A 24,773-nucleotide genomic window follows, 5' to 3' on the forward strand; every position below is an offset into this window, starting at 1 on the left:
CTGTGTGCTTTTCACACGTCCTGTTTAGCATGGGTTTCAATGGCTGGATTATGACATGCCTTTTTTCCATTATGATTATTCTACACGGAAATGGCTCAATATCTTAGATGTATGTATTCACAGCATTTAGCAAACTCGGCAAACATCTGACCATTATTTCATCTTTCTGTCTTCCACCCCTCCCCCTGAAAGTCTGAACTATTTGTGTTCAAGCATATGATACCGTCTCAGAACTTGCTGAACCCTTCTTCATGTATTTTAGGTTTCTGTCTCCTCTCGGCTCCTGGGCCAGTTTAAATGCTATCTATTTCAGCACCATAGATCTTTTCTTCCACATCATCTATCTTCTTGTTAATCCCATCCGTATTTTTTGATTTTGTATTTTTTGTATTTTTCTGTATTTTCTTTTTTTCCTTCTGTAATCTGTTTTTAAATTTCAGATAAAAATCTTCAGACATTTAAATTTTTAGCAGCTTCCTCTTCATGTTACACAGTTTTCCGTCTCCTCCTCAGTGGAAGGACCACGGCTACAACAGCCGTTTGAGCAGTCTTGGTTACGACTTCTCAGTCATTTCTGGGTCTCCAGGCCGAGCTGGGAGATGTTGTCCTGCTGCTCCATGTCTAGTTAATTTTTCACACTGGTTATATAGTCTCAATTTTGTATTGATGAGCACTGTATTTTAAGCATAAGTAAAATTACTTATGTAATAATTTTATGCTTTCAAGACTAACTCTTTTAAGACAGAGGCAGAGAATCCTTTACTGTGGGGGCTACTTTCTAGGTGATCTTTCTAGAAATCTCTGTCCATGGATGCAGATGATGTCCTTTATTCTGGCCAGAGGAAGAGAAAATGATGTCTGGCCTTATCTGGACACTGAGATTCATTCATTTTATATTTCCTGGTAAAAACAATTTCTGAGAAAATTTTTTTTCTAGTTACTCTTGTTCATTACACTTTAGTCAGTCTCATGGGAACCTGCGTAAATTTCTGGAGGCCTTTCTTCATAGCCCTTTCATCAGGGTCCCACAATCCCCTGGTCTGTTCTTCATTTCAGTTGGCCTACCTGGACCTGGCTCTTGGCAGCTCTGCTCTCAGGATCACTGTCACACAATCCCAGCTGCCTAGTCAGGCTTGTTTAGCTACCCTGGTCTGCTCCTTCATTTCAGCTGGGCCTGGGCCTGGCTGTCCCCTCTGGTGCTACAGTCTAGAAGCTTCCTCCTGCTGAGAGACTGAGACAATGACAGTAGCCAGTTGTTTCCCTTGAGCTGGGATTACATGCTGCTCCCTATCCAGATTTCCGAAAACTATTGTCACAGGAAGGTTGTGTGTTGCTAACTGTTGATAGCAGAGCAGACATTCCCATCAGTGTTCACCGACACAGATACATGATTTGAAATTTGACACAGAAAAGAAACTGAGTATACACTCAAAGGGAACAGGTCAACAACTTAACACACAGCACAGATTTGCAACATTGAAATGTATCAAATATGAAAAGGTTATTATTTTCCTTTTCAAAAAGAATCCTTCTCCAGCCTTCAGAGCCTGGGATACATAAGCAGGCCTGTCTCTTCTACAGATAGCAATAATGGTATCAGAGTAAATTAAGTGATTAACTTATTCATTTGGCATCCTTACTGCAATTATCTTCTTTCTGTTATGCAAAAGACCAGCTAACTACAGATCTCTGAAGGAGGCAGAAGGGAACTTAAATAAAAGATAGAATTCTTCAAGCATCATTCAGCTAACACTTGGAACATTTCATTTAAACACTCCGTGCCTAGGGGTTACTGTCTTTAAAACAATCGAGACAAAGTCAACAGGGAGAAGGAAGATCCTCTGCATCTAGCTTAACGTCTTCCTTTAAAGAGTATGAAGCCCCTTGAAGGAATAAAATAGAAAAGCTTCCGGCGACTCTGCATGGAATACACAAACCTTCATTATAATACTGCTTTGAAAAGAATCCCCAGGTCTCCCTCTTTCCCACACGCTGGATTACAATGTAAATGTTAGATGTCTCCGTTAGCAGCCTAGAAGGACAATTATCAAAGTTTGTCAGGTTTAACAATAGGTCAAGAAAAGGCTGCTGGAAGAGAACCATCACTAGGGGCTTTTGCAAGGAGGCCGCAGCACCAACTGCTCTCCAGAAACATGTTTTTAAAGTGGCCTTGGCTCTGATTTCCATATTACTAAAATAAGAATGGGCAAGCATGTTCACCAAGAGTGCTGCTTCAAAGAGACTCAGAAGTCACAGGGCTGCCACCAGAAACACTGAGAGCCAGGCAGGATGTGATGAGAGCTCGAAGCATAAAGCAGAGCATACGGAATTATGGAGGCTAAGAAGGGCAGGGCCGGAGCTCTGAACATTGGGGCTGCGTAAATTGGGAGCAAAGTAACACCTGTGGGCTAGGGTGGGGTAGGGAAGGAAGGAAGGTCTGTGGTAAAACACACGTGCTATTATTTGGTCAAATGTTTAAAACCCAAATGCTTGTAAAACACCACCCCTCACGCCCTCTTTAGACAGACTGGTGGTACAGAAACCCAGGACTTTCAAGGTGGAGAGAGAGGAATGAGTTCAGTCAGCAAGTTCCAGGTCAGGATGGTTATCAGAGATCTTGACTCGAAAAAGTAACCAACCAATCAACCAACCAACTAACCAACCAGCCAGGCCATCAGAACCAACCCAATACATAATTTTACACAGCTTGGTTATTGTTCAAAAGAAGGTAAAAATCTTCTCTCTAAACTGAGTGGTGGTGGCGCATGCCTTTAATCCCAGCACTTGGGAGGCAGAGGCAGGAGGCAGGCAGATCTCTGTGAGTTCAAGACCAGCCTGGTCTACAAGAGCTAGTTCCAGGACAGGCTCCAAAGCAACACAGAGAAATCCTGTATTAAAAAACAAAAACAAAAACAAACAAACAAACAAAACCCACCACCACCAACACCACCACCACCAACAAAAAACAACAACAACAAAAAAACACTTCTCTCTAGAGCAAATGCCATGTCACAAACAAGACTGTGTCTCGAGGGTTCCTTGTGGAGGGAACAGAGGACAAGGCAGTGCCTTGTAAAGCCCTGAGACCGAACTTCTGTGGCTAATGATCTCTCCACACACTGCCCACTTTTGATGATGCTCTGCACCACAAGTGAGATACGACTATATGGTTTAATACTTGGAGGCCAGAGAATCATGTATTCTTCTTCAACAACCTTTTTCTTCTATGCTTACTGTTTTAATTTAAAAAGCAGTGTGTGAGAGAAAGACACCATGCAATAGGGCACACACGGAGGGCTTTTTTATTGAGGGAAAGAGAATGGAAAAAAGGGAGCGGGGAAACTGGCCTGTGGTAGAAGAGGAAAGAAGAGAAAGAGAGAACCAGAGAGAGACGGACAGAAAGAAAGAGAAAGAGATGGGAGACCCACCTTTTAAAAGGGAACACAGTGAATGTGTACAGTGGCTGCATCTGGGGACAAATCTGTCAGGACCCCAAGGGCAGGCCAGTAGAGATGCCTGAATACTTAGAGTTATGAGAATTAATTCTAACAAGAGCAGATAATACTCCTGGATCAAATGCAAATCCGGTTCTCACTGTTCAACTAATTCATCTCTTCAGCTCTCCTCCCTCAGCCTTCTGAGTGTCAGGATTACAGGGGTGCAGTACGATGCCTGGCTGGGCAATCATGTCTCTTAGATCACATACGGTGCTGGGCTACTAAAGCTAACAGAGACTTCAGCTCTCTGTGTGCTTATTTAAGCAGCATTCAGTGATGTAATTATTTCATTTGGTGAAAACATTTTCCCTTTAGCTTTGATGGCACTGCACTTCCTGTCTTTTTGTTTTTATGTCTTTTTGTGTTCTTTTTTGTTTTGTTTTGTCTTTAGTTTTTCGAGACAGGGTTTCCCAGTAGCTATGGAGCCAGTCCTGGAAGACTGGCCGCGAACTCACAGAGAGTGCTGGGATTAAAGGAGTGCACCACTATGCAGGTCCAGACCTAACTTTCAGTCATAAGCACTTCTTCCTGTATTCGGTCCTCAAAAGATTCTGAGTGCTCTGCCTCAGAACCTGGGCTTCTCAACCCACATGTTTTCCAGGCAATCCCACATCATTCCTAACTCAACTATTACGCAAATGCGGGTGCTGTCCCAACACCTCTATCAGTTGTGCGGGACAGTGCGCTTTCCATGTGTGCACTACAGACTCAAAGCCTCAAATGGAACTCATTTCCCTCTAACCATCCGCTATTCCAATTAAGACCATCGTTCAGCTACCGTCCAAGTAAGCAGACTACCTAGTATATGACTGTCCCTCATGCTGGAACATGCCACTCCCCTACTAATCAGTAAGTGTGGCTTTTCTTTCTATTTTGGGCTAGCGAGATGGGTCAGAGGTTAAAAGCACTGGCTGTTCTTCCAGAGGACTCAGGTTCAATTCCCAGCACCCACATGGCAGCTGACAGCTGTCTGTAACTCCAGTTCCAGGGGATCGAACATGCTCACACAGATACACACGCAGGCAGAAAAAAATAAACTACGGTTTTCATTCTATTTTAAAGACGTCTCTAATCCATTCAGTTTTCCCTGCCACCACTGTCCTAGTCTAGGTTGCTCCCATCTCTTTCTTCTACGAAGGACACAGCACTTCATTCTAGCCTGGCTTAGGCTCAGTCTTCCACACTGAACCAGGATGATCTTTGTTTCTCCAAGGGAAATCACAACTCTGAGGTTGAAAGTTGGTGTTTATTGCTCTCACCTGTAATACATGCATTTATACCTGCATGAATACAAATACACACATACATGGCCATGTAAAACAAGTATTCTCTCTGTAAATATGTATTATATATTATCACAGCCAGCATCTAAGAAGTCTCATTATGACAGCTCTCTCCCATGGAGGTAGACACACAATTGTGTAGTACTATCATTATCAAGTCAGAACTTTTTGTACAGCTAGCAGAGTGTTCAAGAAACGGTGTGCAACTTCTGAGGCTACGTCATAAGTGACTTGCATCCGTCTTGCACTTTTGGATACCCAGCTCTGGGAGCTGGCTACCATGAGGACCAGCCTGTAGCCCAATGGAGAAGCCTGTGTGAAGAAGTGGCATCTCCCACCAACAACTTCACCTTCTTCATTAGTGAGCAGCCTGAGAATTGGATTCTCCAGCACAAGTCAAGTCTTCAAATGACTGTAGCCCTAGATGACACGGACTTGCAGCCTCAAGAAAGTCCATCCTGCTTGACTAAACTGTTCGGAATCTGCAGAAATACGAGAATAAAGGATCCCTGATGCTTCAAGTTCTGCTGCAGTAATTCGTCAGAGTTAAATGCAAGTTTTGTGTGTAGTTAGACTTTATATAAATAAATGGTCCTGCTGTATCCAACCTTCTACAACTTGCTTTTATGCTCCACTGTTTTGAGATGTATTAGGGTTGAATCCTATTTCTGTATATTTACACCTATAACAGAATTTCATTGCAGGAATATAGCACCATTATCCACTAACAAAAAAACAATGCATTTCTTTCATTATAAATACAAAAGGCTCAGAGAGAGAAGAGAGAGAGAGAGAGAGAGAGAGAGAGAGAGAGAGAGAGAGAGAGAGAGAGAGAGAGAGAGAGATTCTAATTTCTGGTACCTTTCTTTTCCTTTTGGCGTTATATGTTTTACATCTTACTCCTTAAACACCTGGAATTTGCTTCTCTGATACAGAAAGTCAGTTGTCATGGCACCATGTACTGAATAGTCTGCTCCCCTGCCTTTGATTTAGAAAAGCAATTCTATCACATGCTGAATTTCCATTGGCATAAGGTTTCTCTATGATGCAGAAATCTTTGCCATGCTCACATGCCAGCTGTTTGGATGATATCAATTAACATGTGCTCTAGGTGAGCTGTACCCCTTTGCTCTCGCACCCCACGTCTGTCTGAGATGTCTGCACATCTGTCTGAGATGTCTGCAAGTCTGTCTGAGATGTCTGCACATCTGTCTGAGACGTCTGCACGTCTGTCTGAGATGTCTGCACATCTGTCTGAGATGTCTGCATATCTGTCTGAGAAGTCTGCACACCTTTACTCACTCATAGGAATTCTGAGTAAGTGCCAGTCTGTTGGGTTCTGCCGAGTATTAAACCCAGTTTACAGATTCTTGGGGGAAATGAACAATTTTGGCACCACCATCTTCACAAGTGCTAACGTGCATAATTCTGCATTTACTCTATTTTCTATGTCTTGCAATATAGTTCTTTTCAGTAGTATTTCAAATACTTTCATTAGTTTTACGTCTAAGGAAAAATATTTTAATAGTACTATGTCCATGGGCACAGTTTTTGGTCTAACTATATGTTAGGCAAAGCACAAAATTATCGCTTTAGTAGTGTTAACTAACTTTTATTTTGATGATGACAAAAAGCCTCTTTCCACACTGTACGGAAACATTCTTAGAGTATCTACAGTTAACACATGTAAATAAAATGTGCTTGCTTTAAAATAACCTCGCAAGTGGCACTTATGTAAAATCTTTATTTAAAGCATTCATAATATATTGATGTTAAAAACATGGAATTTTTCTCATTCTCACTTGAAAAATAATCATGTCTTAAATCATTTTGTGTCGCAATGACAAAATACTTGAGGTTAAGTTGCAAAGAAAAGGTGCTGGTTTAGCTCAGCCTGGAAACATCTGCTGAGACCTCGGGCAGTTTCATTTCATGGTGGATGATATTACACAGCAAGACCAGGTGTGAAGCAGCCAGCAGATTCATACAGAAGGGGGACAGGGGCAAGTATGGGGTGCAGGGGTAAGTCGGCTCTATAACAGTCTGCTCTGGGGGACCCAACAAGTCCTACAGGAAAAATCCAACTCCTATAAAGCCTCACCCATTCTTGAGACATCTAGCTTGGTTTCTTGACATTTAACCCAATCTTTTGAAAAACCCTTTAATGAGGCTGGTGATCCCAAGACCTAAACACCTCCCAAGGGTCTCACCGCTGACAATATTGTATCAAGGAAATAAATCTCTACAGGAGTTTTGGTTGGGGTGAGTCACATTGGACCATACCAATGTAAGGAAATAATTAAACAGAAAATATCCTCCTAGGCTACATGTGGTGGTGCATTCGTGTACTTGGGAGGTCGGTGCATGAGGATTGCTAATTCAAGATCACCCTAGACTCCCAGACTACCTAGCAAGTTGAAGGCCAGCCTCAGCTCAGAGTAATATCCTGCTTCAAAACACTTAGCGCGGAGGGACACAATGGGCTAGGGATAAAGGCATCTGCACCAACCCGGTGACCTGAATTTGATCCCCAGAATGTACAGGGCAGAAGAAAAGAGTTAACTTCTGCTGATTGTCCTCTGATCTCCACACGTGTGTTATAGTATGAGCGGCCTCTCTTTTAAATACATGTGATTTCTACCAAAAAACCCACTAGGGTTGAGAGGCAGCGCAGCAGTGGAACACTTGACTGGCATGTACAAGATTTGGGTTTGATCTCTAGCACAAACACACGAAGAAGAAAGTATTATCTTTCCATAGTAATATTTGATTATGTTATTTGTTTATGTGTACACACCGTAAGGCATGTGTGTGGAAGCCAGAGGTCAACTTGCACAAGTCAGTTCTCTCTTTCCACCATTTGGGTCTGGGGGATCAAACTCAGGTTATCAGGTTTGGTAACAAGTGCTTTTACCTGCTGAAGTATCTTGCCAGCCCTCCAGATTAATATGTGAAAATATACATTTTATTCATATCAATAATTTATTCATATCAATAATCTTTCTTACCGGCAATACAATTTAATTTTAATCACATCAACTAGACATTTTATTGTGTACCTCATGTGATTAATGGCCAATTGACTCTCTTTGGAATTATATAAAATATTGTCATTAAGACATTGTGAGGTTTAAATTATGAAAATGAAGGCCTCCTTCAATGTATGATGAACAGTGGCATGGCCTCTACCTTTCTTCATTATAGTTCTCTTTAAATTAGTTTGTAAACATAATTTACTCATGATAAGTGTCAGAAAACCTTTGTGCTAAGTAAAGACCATTGTCCTAGCCAGTGTTCTGTTGCTGTGAAGAGACACCATGACCACAGCAACTCTTATACAAGAAAGCATTTAACTAGGGCTGGCTTACAGTTTCAGAGGCGTAGTCCATTGTCATGATAGGGAGCACAGCCAGGCACTGGAGCAGTAGCTGAGACCTTAACATCCTCATCCACAGACAGAGAGAGGGAGAAACTGGGCCTGGCATGGGCTTCTGAAACCTCCAAGTCCACCCCAAGTAAGACACTTCCTCCAACAAGGCCACACCTCCTAACCCTCTAACCCTCTCACACAGTTCCACTCCCTGGTGACTAAGCTTTTAAATATGTGAGCCTAGGGGCCATTCTTGCTCAGCCACCACAGCATCCACTTTCCTTTTACTCTACTAAAGATTAAACAGGGATTCAATTGTTTATTTTGGTTTTGTAAGAATGAACTCCTGCCAGGTGTGGTGGCGAATTCCTTTAATCCCAGCACTCAGGAGGCAGGTGGGTCTCTGTGAGCTCCAGGCCAGCCCGAGCCACACGCAGTGAGATTGTGACAAATACAAACCATAACTGATAAGAACATGAAACCTCATCTTAACCTTTCTATATTCTTACTTTAAAATAATGTTTTTGATGGTGCTGTCATGAAAGTAACCCTAAACACTCTCTGATTCTTGGCCCGCTTTGATTTCTGAGTGCTAACACATGCTCAAGTGCAGACAGTGGAAACGACGGCATCAGAATCTCAGATCTCGTTGTATTTGGGCAGTAGCAGCACGGCTCTGTGGTCAGGTGAACTGAACACAACGGACCCTGTGTTTCCTCAACTAGCATTCAACTATGCTCATGCCTGTCAAGGCTGCTGAGAAGATTCAATAAAAATGTGTGGCCGGAAGAATGGATAAGGAAAATGTGGTACATTTACACAATGGAGTACTACACAGCAGAAAACAATAACGATGTCTTAAATTTTGCAGGCAAATGGATGGAACTAAAAAAACATCATTTTGAGTGACGTAACCCAGACCCAGAAAGACAATTATCCTATGTACTCACTTTTAAGTGGTTTTTAAACATAAAGCAAAGAAAACCAGCCTATAATTCACAATCCCAGAGAACCTAGACAACAATGAAAATCCTAAGAAAGACATACATGGATCTAATCTACATGGGAAGTAGAAAAAGACAAGATACCCCAAGTAAATTGGGAGCATGGGGACCCTGGAAGAGGGTTGAAGGGGAAGGGAGAGGAAGGGAGGGGAGCAGAGAAAAATGTATAGCTCAATAAAATCAATTTTTAAAAAAGAAAGAAAATGTGTGGTCGGCATTTCTGGTTTATGAGTTTCTTTTGCTTTTCCTAGACTAAGTGAAGGAAGCCAATGTGAAAAGGCTGCCTCTGTGGTTCCAACTTCGTGACAGGCTGGAAAACTAAAACAGAGACGGAAAAACACCAGTAGAGCCCGTAGGCATTGTGGTTCATGCCTCCAATTCCAGCACCCAGGAGTCTAAGGTAGGAAGATTGCTCTGAATTCAAGGCCAGTGGGGGCCACATACAGAATTCCAGGCTATCATGGACTACAGAGTAGAGAAGGGGGAAGGGAAGAGAAGGGAATAGAGAATGGGGGGGGGGGGGAAGGGGCGAGGGGGAGGAGCAGGAGCAGTGAGCATTCTCATTGCCCACACTGTTATTCCAGCCCTGGCTGTCTTCAGACACTATGTTATACTTCAGCCAGCATTTCTTAACATTTTTGATGAATTGACCTCTGAGAGCCTGATGAAATGTAGATTTCTCTAGCTAAGTTTTCTGGGGAAAAAAAAAGTCTAAACAATTTGCATGTAAAACTTTTACATATAATTTATTACGGAAGTGGCAACTATTTGCTTTCATAGTGCCTATTTGAAAAATAATGCTCAAGAAAGCTGCATTTTTCTCATTTCAAAGCAAAATAATGAACATTTCCTGTCTTTAAAAAGAAATAAATCATATAAAATTAAAAAATCCTAAAAATTTAAATTAGTAAAATTCTATTCTATATGAAGTATCATGTTGAGGCTGCTATTATTTGACGGGAATAAGGAAAGCAAAGGCCCAGGTACAATGCAATGGCTCACGGCAGTTATCCCTGTATTGAGTTCAAGGCCAGCCTGGGCCTTGAAAGGAACCCTGTCTCAAAAACAAAAACAATACAAAAACTCAAACAAGGACATTACTCAAGGGCCTGGCTTCCAAACCTGGTAACTTGAACGTCCTCTTTGGCACTGAAGACTTGCTCTTTGATGTGAGAGACCATGACGACGCAAGCCCTGCCAAGGCGTGTGGAACGAATGCCAACACATGCTTCCGCTGGGCCACATGACAGAGGACAGGCTTGGACAGGCTTGTGCAGGGAGCCCGAGGACTCTGCTACTCTCGTTCTTACAGTCTTACCACCATGTTACACCACGTCACAATAGGGGAGGATACAAACTCATCTCAGTTTGAGGTTTTCTGAATGGAGGTGATCCTCGGAGCTCTGTGGTTTTTCTGAGCTCCTGCAGACAAACTGGCAGACTTTCCTCCCATGATGCTCTAGAGAGATACTTCCTCCACACTCATCCTGGTCTCATTACCTAACTCGGAGACAGCTTAGCTACACAGCAAACCAGGAACAATGGTTGTGGGGTCAAACAAGAAGATCACACATTTATCACGGAGTTCCGAATATTCCCGAGGAAGTCCAGCCATGAGTAAGTAATTTCTGTTTTCATCTCTCACCTCCTAAAATATGAATTCCCAGCCAAAGCCTCAGAAAAGAAATTTATATTTTGATCCTCTTTGTGGATAACAAAACAAAACAAAAACCATGTTCTCATGACATGGACATTTGTGCCACGAAGCCAGACTCCATTTTGGCCTGTTAGGAGAATCTTCAGAGCCAGCACGAGGCAAAGGAATAAAGCATACGCCATTGCAATGGGCAGCGTGGCTTTCTGCCTGGTAAGCTAAGTATCTGTGTTGCAAAGTACGGAGAATGTACCATCTGTGCCAAGTACCAAGATCTTCCTTACATTAAAAAAAAAAAAAAAGTCTTTTCCCTCCCTAGTGGTTCTCTTAGCAAAGAAATGGAATGTTTCTTCAAACATGCTGGTAGCCATTCACAGTGAAAGAAAGCCCTTCCAGCTTCTACCAGACACACACACATTTTTTTTGACTCAGCACGGGTATCAACAGAAAAACCAGGAACTAACTGCTTAAAGAAGTTATTTCATCAACCTGCATTTGGGAGAGAAATGAGAGTTTCTAATTCCCTCAAAATATTAAAAATTATGCAGTCCTGGAATGGATGCCACCACCTGAAATCTGGCAGGTTTGCTTCTCCTCCAGGCTAAGCCCTGCACATACTGTCAGCACATAAGGCTGTGACATGGGCGTCCTCAGCAACGTGGAAATCCAGGCTTACCAAATCCTTCAAGAAAGGGGTTCTGTGGCTGAATAAGTCCAACTTCACAATTGAGTAAGGACTCAAACTGAAACCCCAGTTTAAAAAAAAGTCCAAATTGTCAGACACTTCTTTTAAATAGAAAAATATAAAGTACTTCGTGTTCATGACGTTCATTTAGGAAGTGAGTTCCTGGTCAGGTTAAACCCAGAGGCTCTGTATTCTGTAACCTTCATGATTAACAGCTTTCTTATTGTCATTCCCTCTTTTTAATGTTAAAATAGAAGATGTGTACTCAATATGTGACATCTGTCCTTGATGTGATATATGTACCTAGTATGTGGTACATGTAGTTGATATGTGACATATATACTCAATATATGGTATATGCACTTGATATATGATACATGTACTCGATATGTGACATGTGTACTCGATATGTGATATATGTACTTAATTATCTGAGGCTGTGAGAGGCACAGAAGGTGACAATTTGTGTTGAGATGTCAAACCACCAGAGGAGTGACTCTCTGATGGAGGTCAATCCTGTCCAGGCAAGGCCTGCATGACCATCGACTCTGGAAACTGTTTCTTACATTTGCTAAAGCAGCTTGGTGTCTCCCCAATACCTGCATTGTAGTGTGTAATCTCATGTGATGTGTATATGTAATCTCATGATTACATCTCAGTCTTACGAGCATATATATCTGTGGGTGGTCAGGAAGATGACTTTTCATTTAGCTGTATAATTTTGGTATATAGAACATATTCTAAGACATGATTCATAGATAGATCTAGTTATAAATCTAGATCTATTTGTTCCAAAAGGACTGTAGACACTTAAAAGCCTGGCTTGCCCCTTTTCCTCAGACTAACTGCACACAATTAGCTCATTTTTACCTCAGAACAAGTTCAAACCAGATTAAAGGCTTTTTATAAATAGATCATAACTTTAAAACCTTACAGCTATGCTCAAGGTCAGAGTCACAATGTCCAACCATGGTTACTACACAAAGCACCCTAAGAAAAGCATGCCAATTTTTCATTTTCCAGTCTGCTGACAATAGACCTGTCTCAAAGTTTGTCAGGAGCCTTGTATTGCAATAGTAAATGGCTCAACTCTTTATCCTTAGGAATGTGCTTTTGACCAATGAGAAGTAACTCCTGCAACTTTTTCTTTGCTTCAAGCCTCCTGTAAGGACAATGTTTTTAGGCTAGAAGAGAAGAAGCTAGGAGGAATTAGAAGCAGAACAGGAGAATTAGAATAGAGGCAGAAGAATAAAGAGACTTGTTTGAAACAGCATGGTGTGTGAGAGTTCATTTGCCCTCAGATACCCTAAGAAAAAAGTTCCTTTTGCTTGCTGTAGCATCCAATCTGAACCCTGAAGAGGACTTTGGGGTTAGACCCCAAAAGGCCCTCAATATTTAATATGTGACATATGTACTTGATAAAATAATGGCAATAGAACTCCAGCTGAGCATAAGTGGTTCCTAACAGCATCAGTCAACTCAAGAAATCTTTCTCTTTTCAACCATTTTTAGAAGTGACATGAGGTAGGTGTGGTGGCTATAATCCTATAGTCCTCATACTCAGGAGGCTGAAGAGAGAGAGAGAGAGAGAGAGAGAGAGAGAGAGAGAGAGAGAGAGAGAGAGAGAGAACTAATTTTGGTTGGTGACTGCATCTGGGATCAGCTGAAACCCAAGCATCTAGGCATGCCTATGAGAGATGCTCTTGACATCTGAAGACCCTCCTGAAATCTGGGGCACACCTTCAGGTGGTAGCCCATATAAAAGGAAGCTTTTTCTGCCTGCTTGTCCTCATTCTTGCTAAATTTCATCTGTCCCGTAACTAAGGCATTCTTTTGTCTCAGAACCTACTTCTTCAGGATTCCAGCATAGATAAAGACCAGCTGAGACACCCAGCCTCATGGACTGAACAACTACTGGATTCTTGGACTTTCCTTCAGGAGACAGCCATTGTTGAACTAGCTGAACCACAGCCTGCAAGCTGCTCTAATAAATAAAGCCTTTTAATACATATAAAAATGCATTCTATCCATTCTGTTCTTTCAGAGAACCTTGACATATACGGAATTCGTACAACTTGATAGTAAGAACATAAATGCCACTTCCCTGCTCTAGCTGCTGCTAGACAGTGTTTTCTAGACATGGCAAGGAAGCTGCATCCATGAACTCAACAATATGGCTACCTAACCAAGCCCTACATAATTAGAACACCAGGTGACACACCAACACAGACAGGAGAAAGTTCACTGGCCCCAGGGCTAGAATGAAGAGCTACCGGTAACCAACGGCTGCTGAGAGAGAGAATCAATTTTCTCCAGGGACAAGCTTCCCTAATGGGTTGTCTAATCCCAGGTGGTCAGCCCTTAACACATGTACATATGAGCCACACTCAATGGACTCAGTAGGGTGTGTGTGTGTGTGTAACAATCACAATTAAAGAGGTCATGAATTTGATAGAAAATTACAGAGGCTCTTGGAAAGAAGGGAGCAAGAGGTATTATGGAACTCTGGCTCTTGGCCACGTGACAAGCTCTGGAATCTGGTGTACACTGGTACTAAACTGCCTTTTAACTTACATATACTAGTATTTCTCTGGCAGCTGTTTGTCTTCAGGACACATGAACAACAAGATGCCAGGTAGAATTTCTCTTGTTTTGCTTTCAGTCTAATCTTCCAGTCAATGTCTCTGTTCTATAAATGAGTGACCGCCAAAGGGTCTCCTGCAGAGGCTGAGGGATCACACTTAGGTAACGATTGCATTGATCTGAAAGCAATGAGCACACGCTTATTCATAAGTTCATAACTCCAGTTTCAGGGGATCCAATACCCTCTCTATGATCCCGATGAGCACCAGACACACAGGTAGTACACAGATATACATACAAGCAAAATACTCATACACAGAAAATAAAATAAAATGATTCTTTAAAAAAATGGCAGGGGGAGGACACCTGAGCTTGAGAGAAGAGACAAGGAGAGAGGGCACACAGACATGGAACTGCCTGTGATGTCGTGAAGGGGCTGCAACATTTGACCGGTATCCAGGATGTGAAATCCTGGCAGTTAGGAAGTACCAACAGGCATTCCTCTGATGCTCGAGTATCATGGTCCTTGTTTCTAAACGTGAAACAACATCAAGGACCTATGAAGACAGGATGGACAGGCTCGGTTTTCATGGTTAACCTAAACTCACTAGACCTTCATCCCAGTTCCACACTCCTTCTGTATTCCTCCTCCCTTCCCCTTGATCTCCGACAGAATCACAAATGGGATATGGTTTATACATCAATGAGCTAGTCTGGAGAGATGGCCCAGCGGGTAGAGGTACCTGCTGCCAAAGCCAGATGATCTCAGGTCAATCCTTAGAATGTACATGGCGGAAGAATGGAACTGACCCCCTCAAATTGTCCTCTGACCCCCAAATGCACATGTCATGCACATGCCCTTCCACAAAATAAATAAATATAATTCATATTTAAAATAAGTTTATGTATTGACTTAAAAAAATCTGGAAATACCAAGCTAAGGAGGAAAAGAAAGACATAAAAAGGGATTTGCCAAAACTCACCATCAGAGGGCACAACCGTACTGCAGTACGCAGCTCCCACACTCTGCCAGGACGCCGGCCTCTGGTGTGCCTGCAAGATAAAAGTCAGCCCAATCGTCAGGGCGACCAATGTGAAACACATGTGCCCCAAATAACACTAGCTTTTGAGTCTGTAAATACTGTGTATTCTCCCTGGAAAAGCTGAAAATGTAACACAAGGAAGAAACCAAAGGGATCCCAAGCATCCTACGGGCAACAAGCACTTTGGTGTGTTTCCACATCACAAGGAACACATTTCACACATGCAGATAGGTACAGCTTCAAACTGAACAAAATGAGAACCATGCCTGACAAATCATTTTTTTAAACCAACTTTTAAGAGCAATTCTGGTTGAGCATTATCCTTTCTAAATTCCCTTGTTTCTTTCCCTGTTAGATCTTAGGTCGGCACCTCTTTCTTTTATTTCATCAAAGAACAAGATGTGCCGTGCATTTACAGTATTTGAGTAGGCATTGGCCCTGGCTGTTTACTTTTCTTATTAAAAACCTGGACAGGCAACTTCAGTGTCTGAGCCCAGAGCATTAGAAGGAAACCACGGCCACATGCCTTTGCCACGTATTCAAAGTACAGTGCCGCGGCTGTAAGTCCAGGACTTCAGATACCAGGATTAAATTAGGTTAATTTAAGAGCACTGAACGTATTGCTGTATCTTTCCTTGGTACTTTTGCCTTTCCCAGTCCCCAAAAGTGTGATAGGAGGAAGACAGGAAGGCACTAAATAACTGAAACCCATTCCAAGACAACGAAAACCATTTAGGCTTCTGAAACAATGCACACCATCACTCAATTATAACAGAAGACACATGAATCTCACCAACTCCCACCTCCTTCCACCTAAAGGCAGTAGGGACTGTAAAGGCTAACTAGTGAGGTTAGGCTGAGAATGCCCCCTAAGCTCTTAGGTTTGAGTGTTTGTCCCTAGCTGGTGGAACTGTTTGTGAAGGGTTAGAGGTGTGCCCTTGTTGGAGAAGGGCTTTGAGGTTTCAAAAGTTCAAGCCAGACACAGTCTCTCTTGGTGTCTGCAGCTTATAGGCAAGATCAGAGCTTTGGCTCCTGCTCCACCTGCATGCCACCAAGCTTCCCCAGTCCATAACGATCATGGACTAACCCTCAGCAAGTCCCAATCGAATGCTTCCTTTTATAAGTTGCCTTGGTCATAGTGTCTCTTCAGAACAATAGAAAGGTAACTAAAATGATAATATTTAGAAAAATGTAAAAAAAAAGATTTAAAATTACTGGAGAGAACGTTTGCACATTGTTTTGCCTTTCAGGTTTAAACTTTTGACTCATAGGAGTTAATTTCAGTTGGATTTAAGAAATAAACACAGCTACTCTCTCTCAGCAACATGGCTGTCCAACGCAGTGAACAACCCATCTTCACCTGACCTCAGATGGTGTCATCATCTTCCACACTGAATCTATTTCTGAACCTCTACACTGTCCAGTGATCTGTTGCTCGCACCCTGGTGGCCATGCTGGGTCCATGTTCTATTTTTATGATAAATTTTAGTATCTGGTATGGTTAGTCTTCATGAGAACAAAACGAGTGATACACACAAAGCATTCACAACAGTGCCTGGTATGTAGTAAGGGCAGACCATGTTAATTCCATGGGTTAGCACAGTGAAGACTACCATCCATACGATTTCTAGTCTTTGTATCCAAGAATCTTTGTGTTTTGAGATGTTCTAATGAGATGTTTGTATTCTGATTGCTGCTTTCTTGTTTTGTTTGTTTGTTGGTTGATTGGTTGGTTGGTTTTGTTTTTCAAGACAGGGTCTTTCTGTGTAGCCTTGGCTGTCCTGGAACTAGCTCTGTAGACCAGGCTGGTCTTGAACTCACAGAGATCCACCTGGCTCTGCCTCCCAAGCACTGGGATTAAAGGTGTGCGCCACCACCACCCAGCTGCTTTCTTCTTTAAAATAGTTTCCTTAGTAAAGCATGGTGATGCACACTGACAGTCCCAGAACATGGGAAACTGAGGCAGGAAGATTGCGAGCTCCAGTTTATAATGCTGGTCTTCATGACTATTTGGCTCCCTCCCTTCCCTTAGCTTCTTGAATGTCATTGCTGGGTAACATCTACTCTGGCCTTGCATGCAAAATATTGATCCAGCATTTGACTCTTCTGATTGCTTCCAGGTTTATGCCCCAATCCACCACATGTAACTTTTCCCCGGATTTTGGAATATCCAATTCTTTTTGATAGATTATTTACTTTGTTTGTTGCTTGTATCCTCTGACCCATGGGACAAGAACTTTTGATTGTTTCAGTCATGGACAGTGCTTGTGAAATTACAAGTCCTCGTCAGATAAATGCTAAATCTTGATTATAGCGTGTATAAAATTTACTTTATGTTAAACAAAAGCCCTCCGTCTAGTATGAGTATTGAGGCTTTCTATGTCTTCTTTGTTTTGTTTAGTTCAGGTGGCAGTTACCAACCTGCCTACCTGCTCGTCTCAACCCTGGTCATGTGACGCTCTTGCTGGGATTTTCCTGGATGACCAGCATTGGCGGCTGCGTGGAAAGCAGTCATTTATACAGTTTTGGTCCCTCGTTCTCCTCCCCACACTGTGGAAGTTTTAAAGACTCAGATTCTCCTCTGTGGATATAAATTCCACATTTGTTTTCATCTTAATTCTGTCGATTAATGGGCTCCATGCTCGCTGCCGATTCTGTAGCTACAGTTTCTGATTTTACTGCTCCGACAACCAAACTTCTCCCTGCAGAAGAGCTCATGAGAGCTGAATTTTCTGAAGCCTGACATATTAATTCCTGAACTAATCTTTCCTGGAGGACTTGGTAAAGTACTAAATGTTGCCTTTGGGGAGTCTGGGGCCAGCCACCGACTCTGGAGCACAGTGCTTGTCTGGCTTTGCTGGGGCTCTGCAGCCACAGGTGTGGCATCCTGAGGTCTTTCCATACCCCTGTTCAACCTTCGCCAGATCCAGCGGCTCCCTGGTCGTGTTGAAGATGAAACTGGAACTTGCTTTCTCACTCTACCTCCGTTCTATGGTGTGAGAAGAGAAAGGAGGAGCTGTTGTAGTAAGGGGCTGTTCCTGCTATGCAGTGACTTTGACCGTAACCATGTGTGAATACAAGGAAGGACAGAACAAAGGGGGAAGAGAGTCCTCTGTCCCCATCACTCGCTACAGCAGTTACCAACATTTTGTCAAAATCAGTTTATCCAGACCCACCTCATTTGCTTTCTTCTAACCCCAGAGTCAGTCAGTCCCTTCCTCCCTTGTCTCTCCTTCCCAGACCCCCTCCTCTGTCTCTGTCTCTCTTGATATTTAGGAAATACAGTCCCATAGATTCAAAGCAGGCCTGGAACTTGCTATGCTGTCAAGACGCATGCTGAACTCCTGATCCTCTTGCCCTCCTCTCTACCTCTCAAGGGCTGGGATCATAGGCATGCAGCATCATGCCTCCTCCCCACCCAACATCTTAAAAGACACCGAACTACCAACACCCTTCACCTGAAGAGAGTTCAGACGGCATTTGCTAAAACACTGTAAAAACTAGAAGGCCCCTATGATTTTACAAATTATCCTCAGCATTTATGGTTTTTGTTGGGCATCAACAGTACATGACTGAATGATTTCTGCTAGATGCTACAGAGCATGGTTGGCTGGCCAGCCACCTCTTTTTGGAGAGCTTTATTGGAACACAGCTGGGCTCACTCATACCCACAGCTTTAATCTACGCGCTCTCTAAACAACGGAACCCAGAAGCTGGGTAGTGGTGAAATAGCTGAGTAACTGCTACAGAAAGCACAGGGTCTTAGAAATCTAAACGTCTGCAGTCTACATCCCGTCCTCGACGAGAAGCTCAGGCATCCCCTGCTATAACAAAGCTTCTATGGTGTGGGGCTCACTGTCAACACCACTTCCACTTCTAGAATGACACTGACAATCACAGCTAAAAGTGTGTTCAGAGACAGGGTCGCACTGACGGCCTCAAGCTCCTGGACACACGCCACCCTCTTCCTCACCCCCCGAATAGCTGTGTCCTACAGCACCACACTCCGGCTCTTATTTATTAAACAGTCCCGGCACACATACACGTCCTTATTTTTCTTTAAGCTGTTTCATGGTTGCGGCCCAATGAGACTAACATAAATAAAAATGATTTTGTTCTAGCCATTTCTCCTTAAAACATGGTAACAATACAGAGAAAAAAAAAAAAAACAAGCAAAGCAAAACAACCAGGAAACGGATAATGGGTGTTCAACACCAAAGAAGTACTACTATCCATCCCACGCCCTCATATCCTGTGGTCCCCAAAATTAGAGAACTGTGTTGTAGCTTTTTATTCTTCATATGTCACAAGAAAATAGTAAGCTTTTTAGTTTTTTCTTTTCTTCTAAAGTAGCAAGCATTTAATAAATATTTGGCTGACACTAACATTAAAAAAAAACACATCAAGAAGTTTGTTGGGAGCAAGGTATGATGGGTGTGTAACCATAATACCAGCATCTAGGAGGTTGCAACAGGAATTCAGGGCTAGCCTGGGCTACCTAAGACTGCCTCAAAAACAAAACAAAACAAAAAAACCAGAAGCAAAACCCAAAACAAAACATGAGCTTGTTAGGGGTGTGGAAGAGTGTAAACTTAGCAAGCATAAGCCTTGGGTTTGGGTCTCAGTTCTGTAAACAAAACAAAACCTCAGCAAATCAACCAGCCAACCAAGCAAACAACAAACAACAAAAAGATTTTTTTTAAAAAAGAAATTTTAACAACATACTGGGCAAACAGTGCATATTATTTATGTATTTAAATTTCACAGGCAGAGACCACAATCAAGGTGAAAAGGGTCCTTAGAAGGCATAAAAATACCCAGAGTAGGGAGAAGTCTCTAGGCAGTGTTAAAGAGACAGCCCCTTGCAAAGAAAACCTAAGACTTATTTTTAATGAAGGGCAGTCCACATTTTTGATAAGTAACCCGGGAGTGTCAAAGACAAGCAGATGTTTGTAACTAAGATCAGGGATGCATGCAGCTCACTGCCACCTGTGCTGCAATGGGCTCCCTTTAGCCTATGCCCCAGAAGAACAATGCCCAACAGCATCGACTTAGACTCCCAAACACCATAACATTATTTCCCCAAGTCATAGGACTCAAACTAATTAAAAACTTTCAGTATTGAAAAGAGACACTTAATGTCCTCAGATCCAATTATTCAACCCAACTTAATGCTTACTTTTGGGTCCCTTATTGCTAACATAAATTAACTTTCCCTTCATTTACCTTTCACAATCAGAAGAGCAGCCCTGCCAGTCAAGAAGACACTAAGAGTCTAAACAACCTGCCGATAGCTCCAAATAGTCACAGCCAATTAGACAGGAAGGGGAAGGAGGGGAAAGAGAAAGGGGGAAGCAGCAGGAAGGTTAGTTTCATTCCCAGCACAGCTCCGTTTAAGAGTCTTTTTGAAATTTCTTTATGTTTTGGTTTTTCGAGACAGTTTTCTCTGTAGCTTTGGAGCCTGTACTGGAACTCACTCTGTAGACCAAGCTGGCCTGGAACTCACAGAGATCCACCTGCGTCTGCCTCCCGAGAGCTGGGATTAAAGGCGTGCGCCACCACCACCCGGCCTGAGAGAACTGAGTCTTACTTCATTAGGAAACAAATACCTGATAACTACATCTAAGCATACTGCATTAGTGGTGCCAAAGAGCTTTTGTCCAGAGCTGAAACTCGGTCAGACAAAGCTTCACTGCGCCACAGTCTAGATTGCTCAAACTCTATGAGCAGAGTACCCATCAGGCTGGGGAGCTCAGTGGACAAGGCGCTTTGCCTCCTAAGGACTTAACCCGAGTTTGAGCTTCAGAGCCAAGGTAAAAGCCCTAGAACCCATTTTTTTCTTGTTGTTTTTGTTTGCTGTTTTGTTTTGAAGCCACGGTGCTTGGCTTCAAACAGAATGGGACATTTTTCCCTCACTCCGAAGCCGATGAAGGATGAAGAAGGGAGTGGGGGATGGGGATTAGGGCAGTGGGTGCTGTCTTCCAGACAGAATATAAGCATTGTGATCAGGAAGACTTGCTAGCTGTGACTGCCTGCATTCTTCCCTCAGTAAGAGGAAGGAGAGGGAGGGATGGAGGGAAGAGAAAGGAGGGGCACAAAGGTAGGAGAGGGCCAGCTGGGAAGGGAGGTTGGTGGGAGTAGGAGGAGCATGAGAAAGGGTAGGAATGTAATCACAATGCATTATACACAAGTATGGTAGTACATTTTTATAAACACATTTTAAAGCCAGGCATGGTGAAATGTGCTTGTAATCCCAGTGCCGGGGGAGTCACAGGAAGAACCTGGGGATCTGCGGACATTCACACTGTTAAATTCCAGGCGGGGAGTGAGACTGTCTCAAAAAACAAAAAGGTAGATGGTTCCTGAAAAACCTTGGGTGTCACCCAAGGTTGTCCTGTCACACACACACACACACACACACACACACACACACACACACACACCAACAGAGTAAAACTATTGCAGTGGTTTCCAGCAAAGCAACAATGTCCTCGATCTGGAGCTGTTTTTTTCCATGTGTCTCTGCCGACATAGTAAAACTACTGAAGTATCGCCCCGGCAGTAGACTTACTATGTTCAACCAAAGCACCAACCCCAGCACTCTGTTCTCAGAGCTTGAGAGCCAACAGCAGGGGCGACCCTGGAGTGAGAAGACTAGGACCCAGAGTCTCAATGCCCAACACGACCTTTGCTGACTAGTTCACAAGGCTGATTTCGCTGAGGCTGAGGGCCAACACTTGAAAGGCACGTTGTTCTATTTGCGCTTCAGTGTTCTACGGAAACAGAAACTCACAGTCCTTCACCTCCTTAAGGAAGATCTGCCTCTTACTGGGAGTGGCGGGAAGTCCAGTGCATTTTCCAAAGCACAAGGGTCTGCACCCTGAAATCTGTGTAAGGTAAACCCACACACCATGTGAAAAGCAGATGGTCCAGGGTCTGCAGAAATATCTCTTCAGACAGCAACAAAAACAAATAAGTATGCACGACATATTTTGCTCTTCCGATAACGAGGAGACAAAGTGTCTAATGCAGTTTAAGTTGGTGCTATTCATATTTATGACATAAAACATGCATCAAGCTTTAGGATAAAAAAATTACTCATCCTTTGGTTATTTAAAATGATTATTACACTTTATTCCACATGGACTAATGTTTCTCCCACTAGATCATTGTGACTTCATAAAAGTCATGGTTCAATGTATATGCCTTTAATTTTCAAGGCAACTTCACACCTCTAAAACAAGGCCTTCTGTGAACTCTTTCAGCATCAATTTTCTAAGGAAGAGATTAAATCTATCATATGAAATGACTTAAAAATACTTGTTCACGGGGGCTGGAGGGATGGAGCAGCAGGTAAGAGTGCTTACTGCTCTTTCAGGGGACCCAGGTTTGGTTCTCAGCATCCACACCAGGTGGCTCACAACCACAGGTACCTCCAGCTCTGGGGGACCCAGTGCCCCCCTCTGGAGTCCTCAGGCTCCTGCATACAAGTGGTGTATATAACTCACAAGGACCCCCCACACCACACACACACACATACACACACACACACATACACACACACACAGAGAGAGAGAGAGAGAGAGAGAGAGAGAGAGAGAGAGAGAGAGAGAGAGAGAGAGAGAGAGAGAGAGAGAGAGAGAGAGAGAGAGAGAGAGAGAGAAATAATAAATCTAAAAAAAAAAGTCTTAGCTGGGACCAGAATGGTGATTCAAGCCAATGTTCCCAGCACTTGGGAGGTAGAGGCAGGAGAATCTAGAATTCAAAGCCAGTTTTGACTATGTAGTGAGCTGGAGGGCAGTCAGAGCTACGCGAGACGGTGTCTCAAACAAATGAAAAAGGACAAAGAGTTCTTGTTTTCGTTTTGAACAGTGATTCTAGGTTCTCTGTAGCTAAGGGCGACTTTGAATTTCCTGTCCTTCTCCTTCACTTCGCAAACACTGAGTCTAAGACCACCCCTGTCATTTGTGGTACTGACACGGAAGCCATGGCTTTGTACGTGTTAGGCAACTACATTTACCAGATAAGCCACATCCCCAGTCCCTCTTTTATTATTTTTAAGCACACACCTTCCAAGTTCTTTTTCTTTAGGACTTCCGCACACTGTTCCTAGATTCCGCCCATACCCCTTGGCCTCCTCGTACCGCATTCTAGTTACCTGTCCCAGTGACTGACTCCCCTTCGGGATCACAGTCAGCCAGGAAGGTTGCATTACTCTCTTTACATATTGGTGCCTCTTGGTATGCCAGGAGAAAGTAGAAACTTCATATTTATTTAACTGAGTTGTAGTGCTTTCTTTTTTTTTCGTATTTCAGCTTCTTTGACAAGCTTTCTAACTTGGCTTCATACTCTACTTTTTTCCATGGGGAATTATTACTGATGTTTTATTTTACTGCTAAGGGATTCTGAGAAATGAGAAGAAATGATAGTATCTACAGCATTTGGGGGGGTTATTTAGAGTATTTTGTCACCTATATATTAAAGGTCCGCCTTATTTTTGGTTGCTGCAGGCGCATTTCATGTTGCATAGAGGTGGTTAATAACTACACTGGTAATTACTTTAGGCAACAGAATACACAACCACAAAATCCTTAAGGAACTAATTGTCACATAATAACTAGCATTTACACCTAATAACCATATGTACAATTCAAAAGTGAATCAAACTAGAATATGATTCGTTAGACTGAATAAACAGACCCAGTATTTATAAAATGCTCGTACTGAGAATGTAGACTGGGGTGCGTTGTGCTGCTCTTTTTGTCAGTTCTACTTGGCAAAGGAACCTGAAACTGTGGCTCCCTCTGTTACCATTTGCGTCTATGACATCTCTAGTCACTGGCGCAATGGCACCGAGAGACAGCTGCATCTAAATTAGCACACCAAGACAAAGCTTCTTTCTTTGATGTGGCTTAACGTTAGAAAGATACGAAGAAGGTCTGAGAGTCCCTCATTTTAGACCGATGGTAGGAACACAGGGTTAATTAGGCCATCCTCTATACTCCATGTTTTATAAAGTGCAGTACTGTGGAATGTTTTGAAAGTACCCTTTCCTATTTTGGTGACGCCTCGGGCTGTGAGAACCTGTGCTGCTCCTAACAGTCAGTCCCTGCACCTGTAGCATCTGCATCATCCAGGAGCTTGTTAGAAACGGAGACTCCAGGTCCCCCCCTCAGCCTTCCTGCACTGTACAAGGTTACTAGGACATTCTGTGTAGTCCTGTGTAGCTCACCCCAATGAGACTCAAGGGCATGTAGTACCTCTCCAGGTGCGGTATTCTCAGACCCGAACCCCTCTCACTTAGCAAGACCCTGGCAGAAGCAACTGCGTTTCATAGAGAGGCCATGTGATATAATAGAAATAACACCGTGCAGAGAGCTCGAAAACTAAATTCTTGCTGCACGTCTAGTTTTGTGACCTTGAAACAGACTCTTCGTCTGTAAAATGAATAGATCTGAGCAGACATTGGGAGGCTTTGCAACCCTGAGGGCCATGAATTTGTGAAGACACGTAGAATGGGTTCTTTCCTGACACGTAGCACATACGATGAAGCGGCTGAGGGAAATGATTTAATGGTGTATGTAGCTGGGAGAAAGGGTTCCGAGACTGGGCCTGAGTGATGTATGGGGGCCTTGTCTCTCCAGCACTTTATAT

At 42.9% G+C, this 24,773-nt stretch overlaps 1 protein-coding gene across 1 annotated transcript in view; it reads right to left on the reverse strand.

The window, feature by feature from the left end:
* The window catches only part of Mcu (mitochondrial calcium uniporter), a 156,451-nt gene that overhangs the window by 20,866 nt on the left and 110,812 nt on the right, over positions 1-24,773 (reverse strand). Inside the window, exon 2 of the mRNA XM_038343934.1 lies at positions 15,060-15,129. Within this exon, the coding sequence (XP_038199862.1) occupies positions 15,060-15,129 (70 nt within the window). The remainder of the gene's footprint in view (positions 1-15,059; positions 15,130-24,773) is intronic.

Source organism: Arvicola amphibius, chromosome 9 (genome assembly GCF_903992535.2).
Source record: "Arvicola amphibius chromosome 9, mArvAmp1.2, whole genome shotgun sequence".
NCBI lineage: Eukaryota > Metazoa > Chordata > Mammalia > Rodentia > Cricetidae > Arvicola > Arvicola amphibius.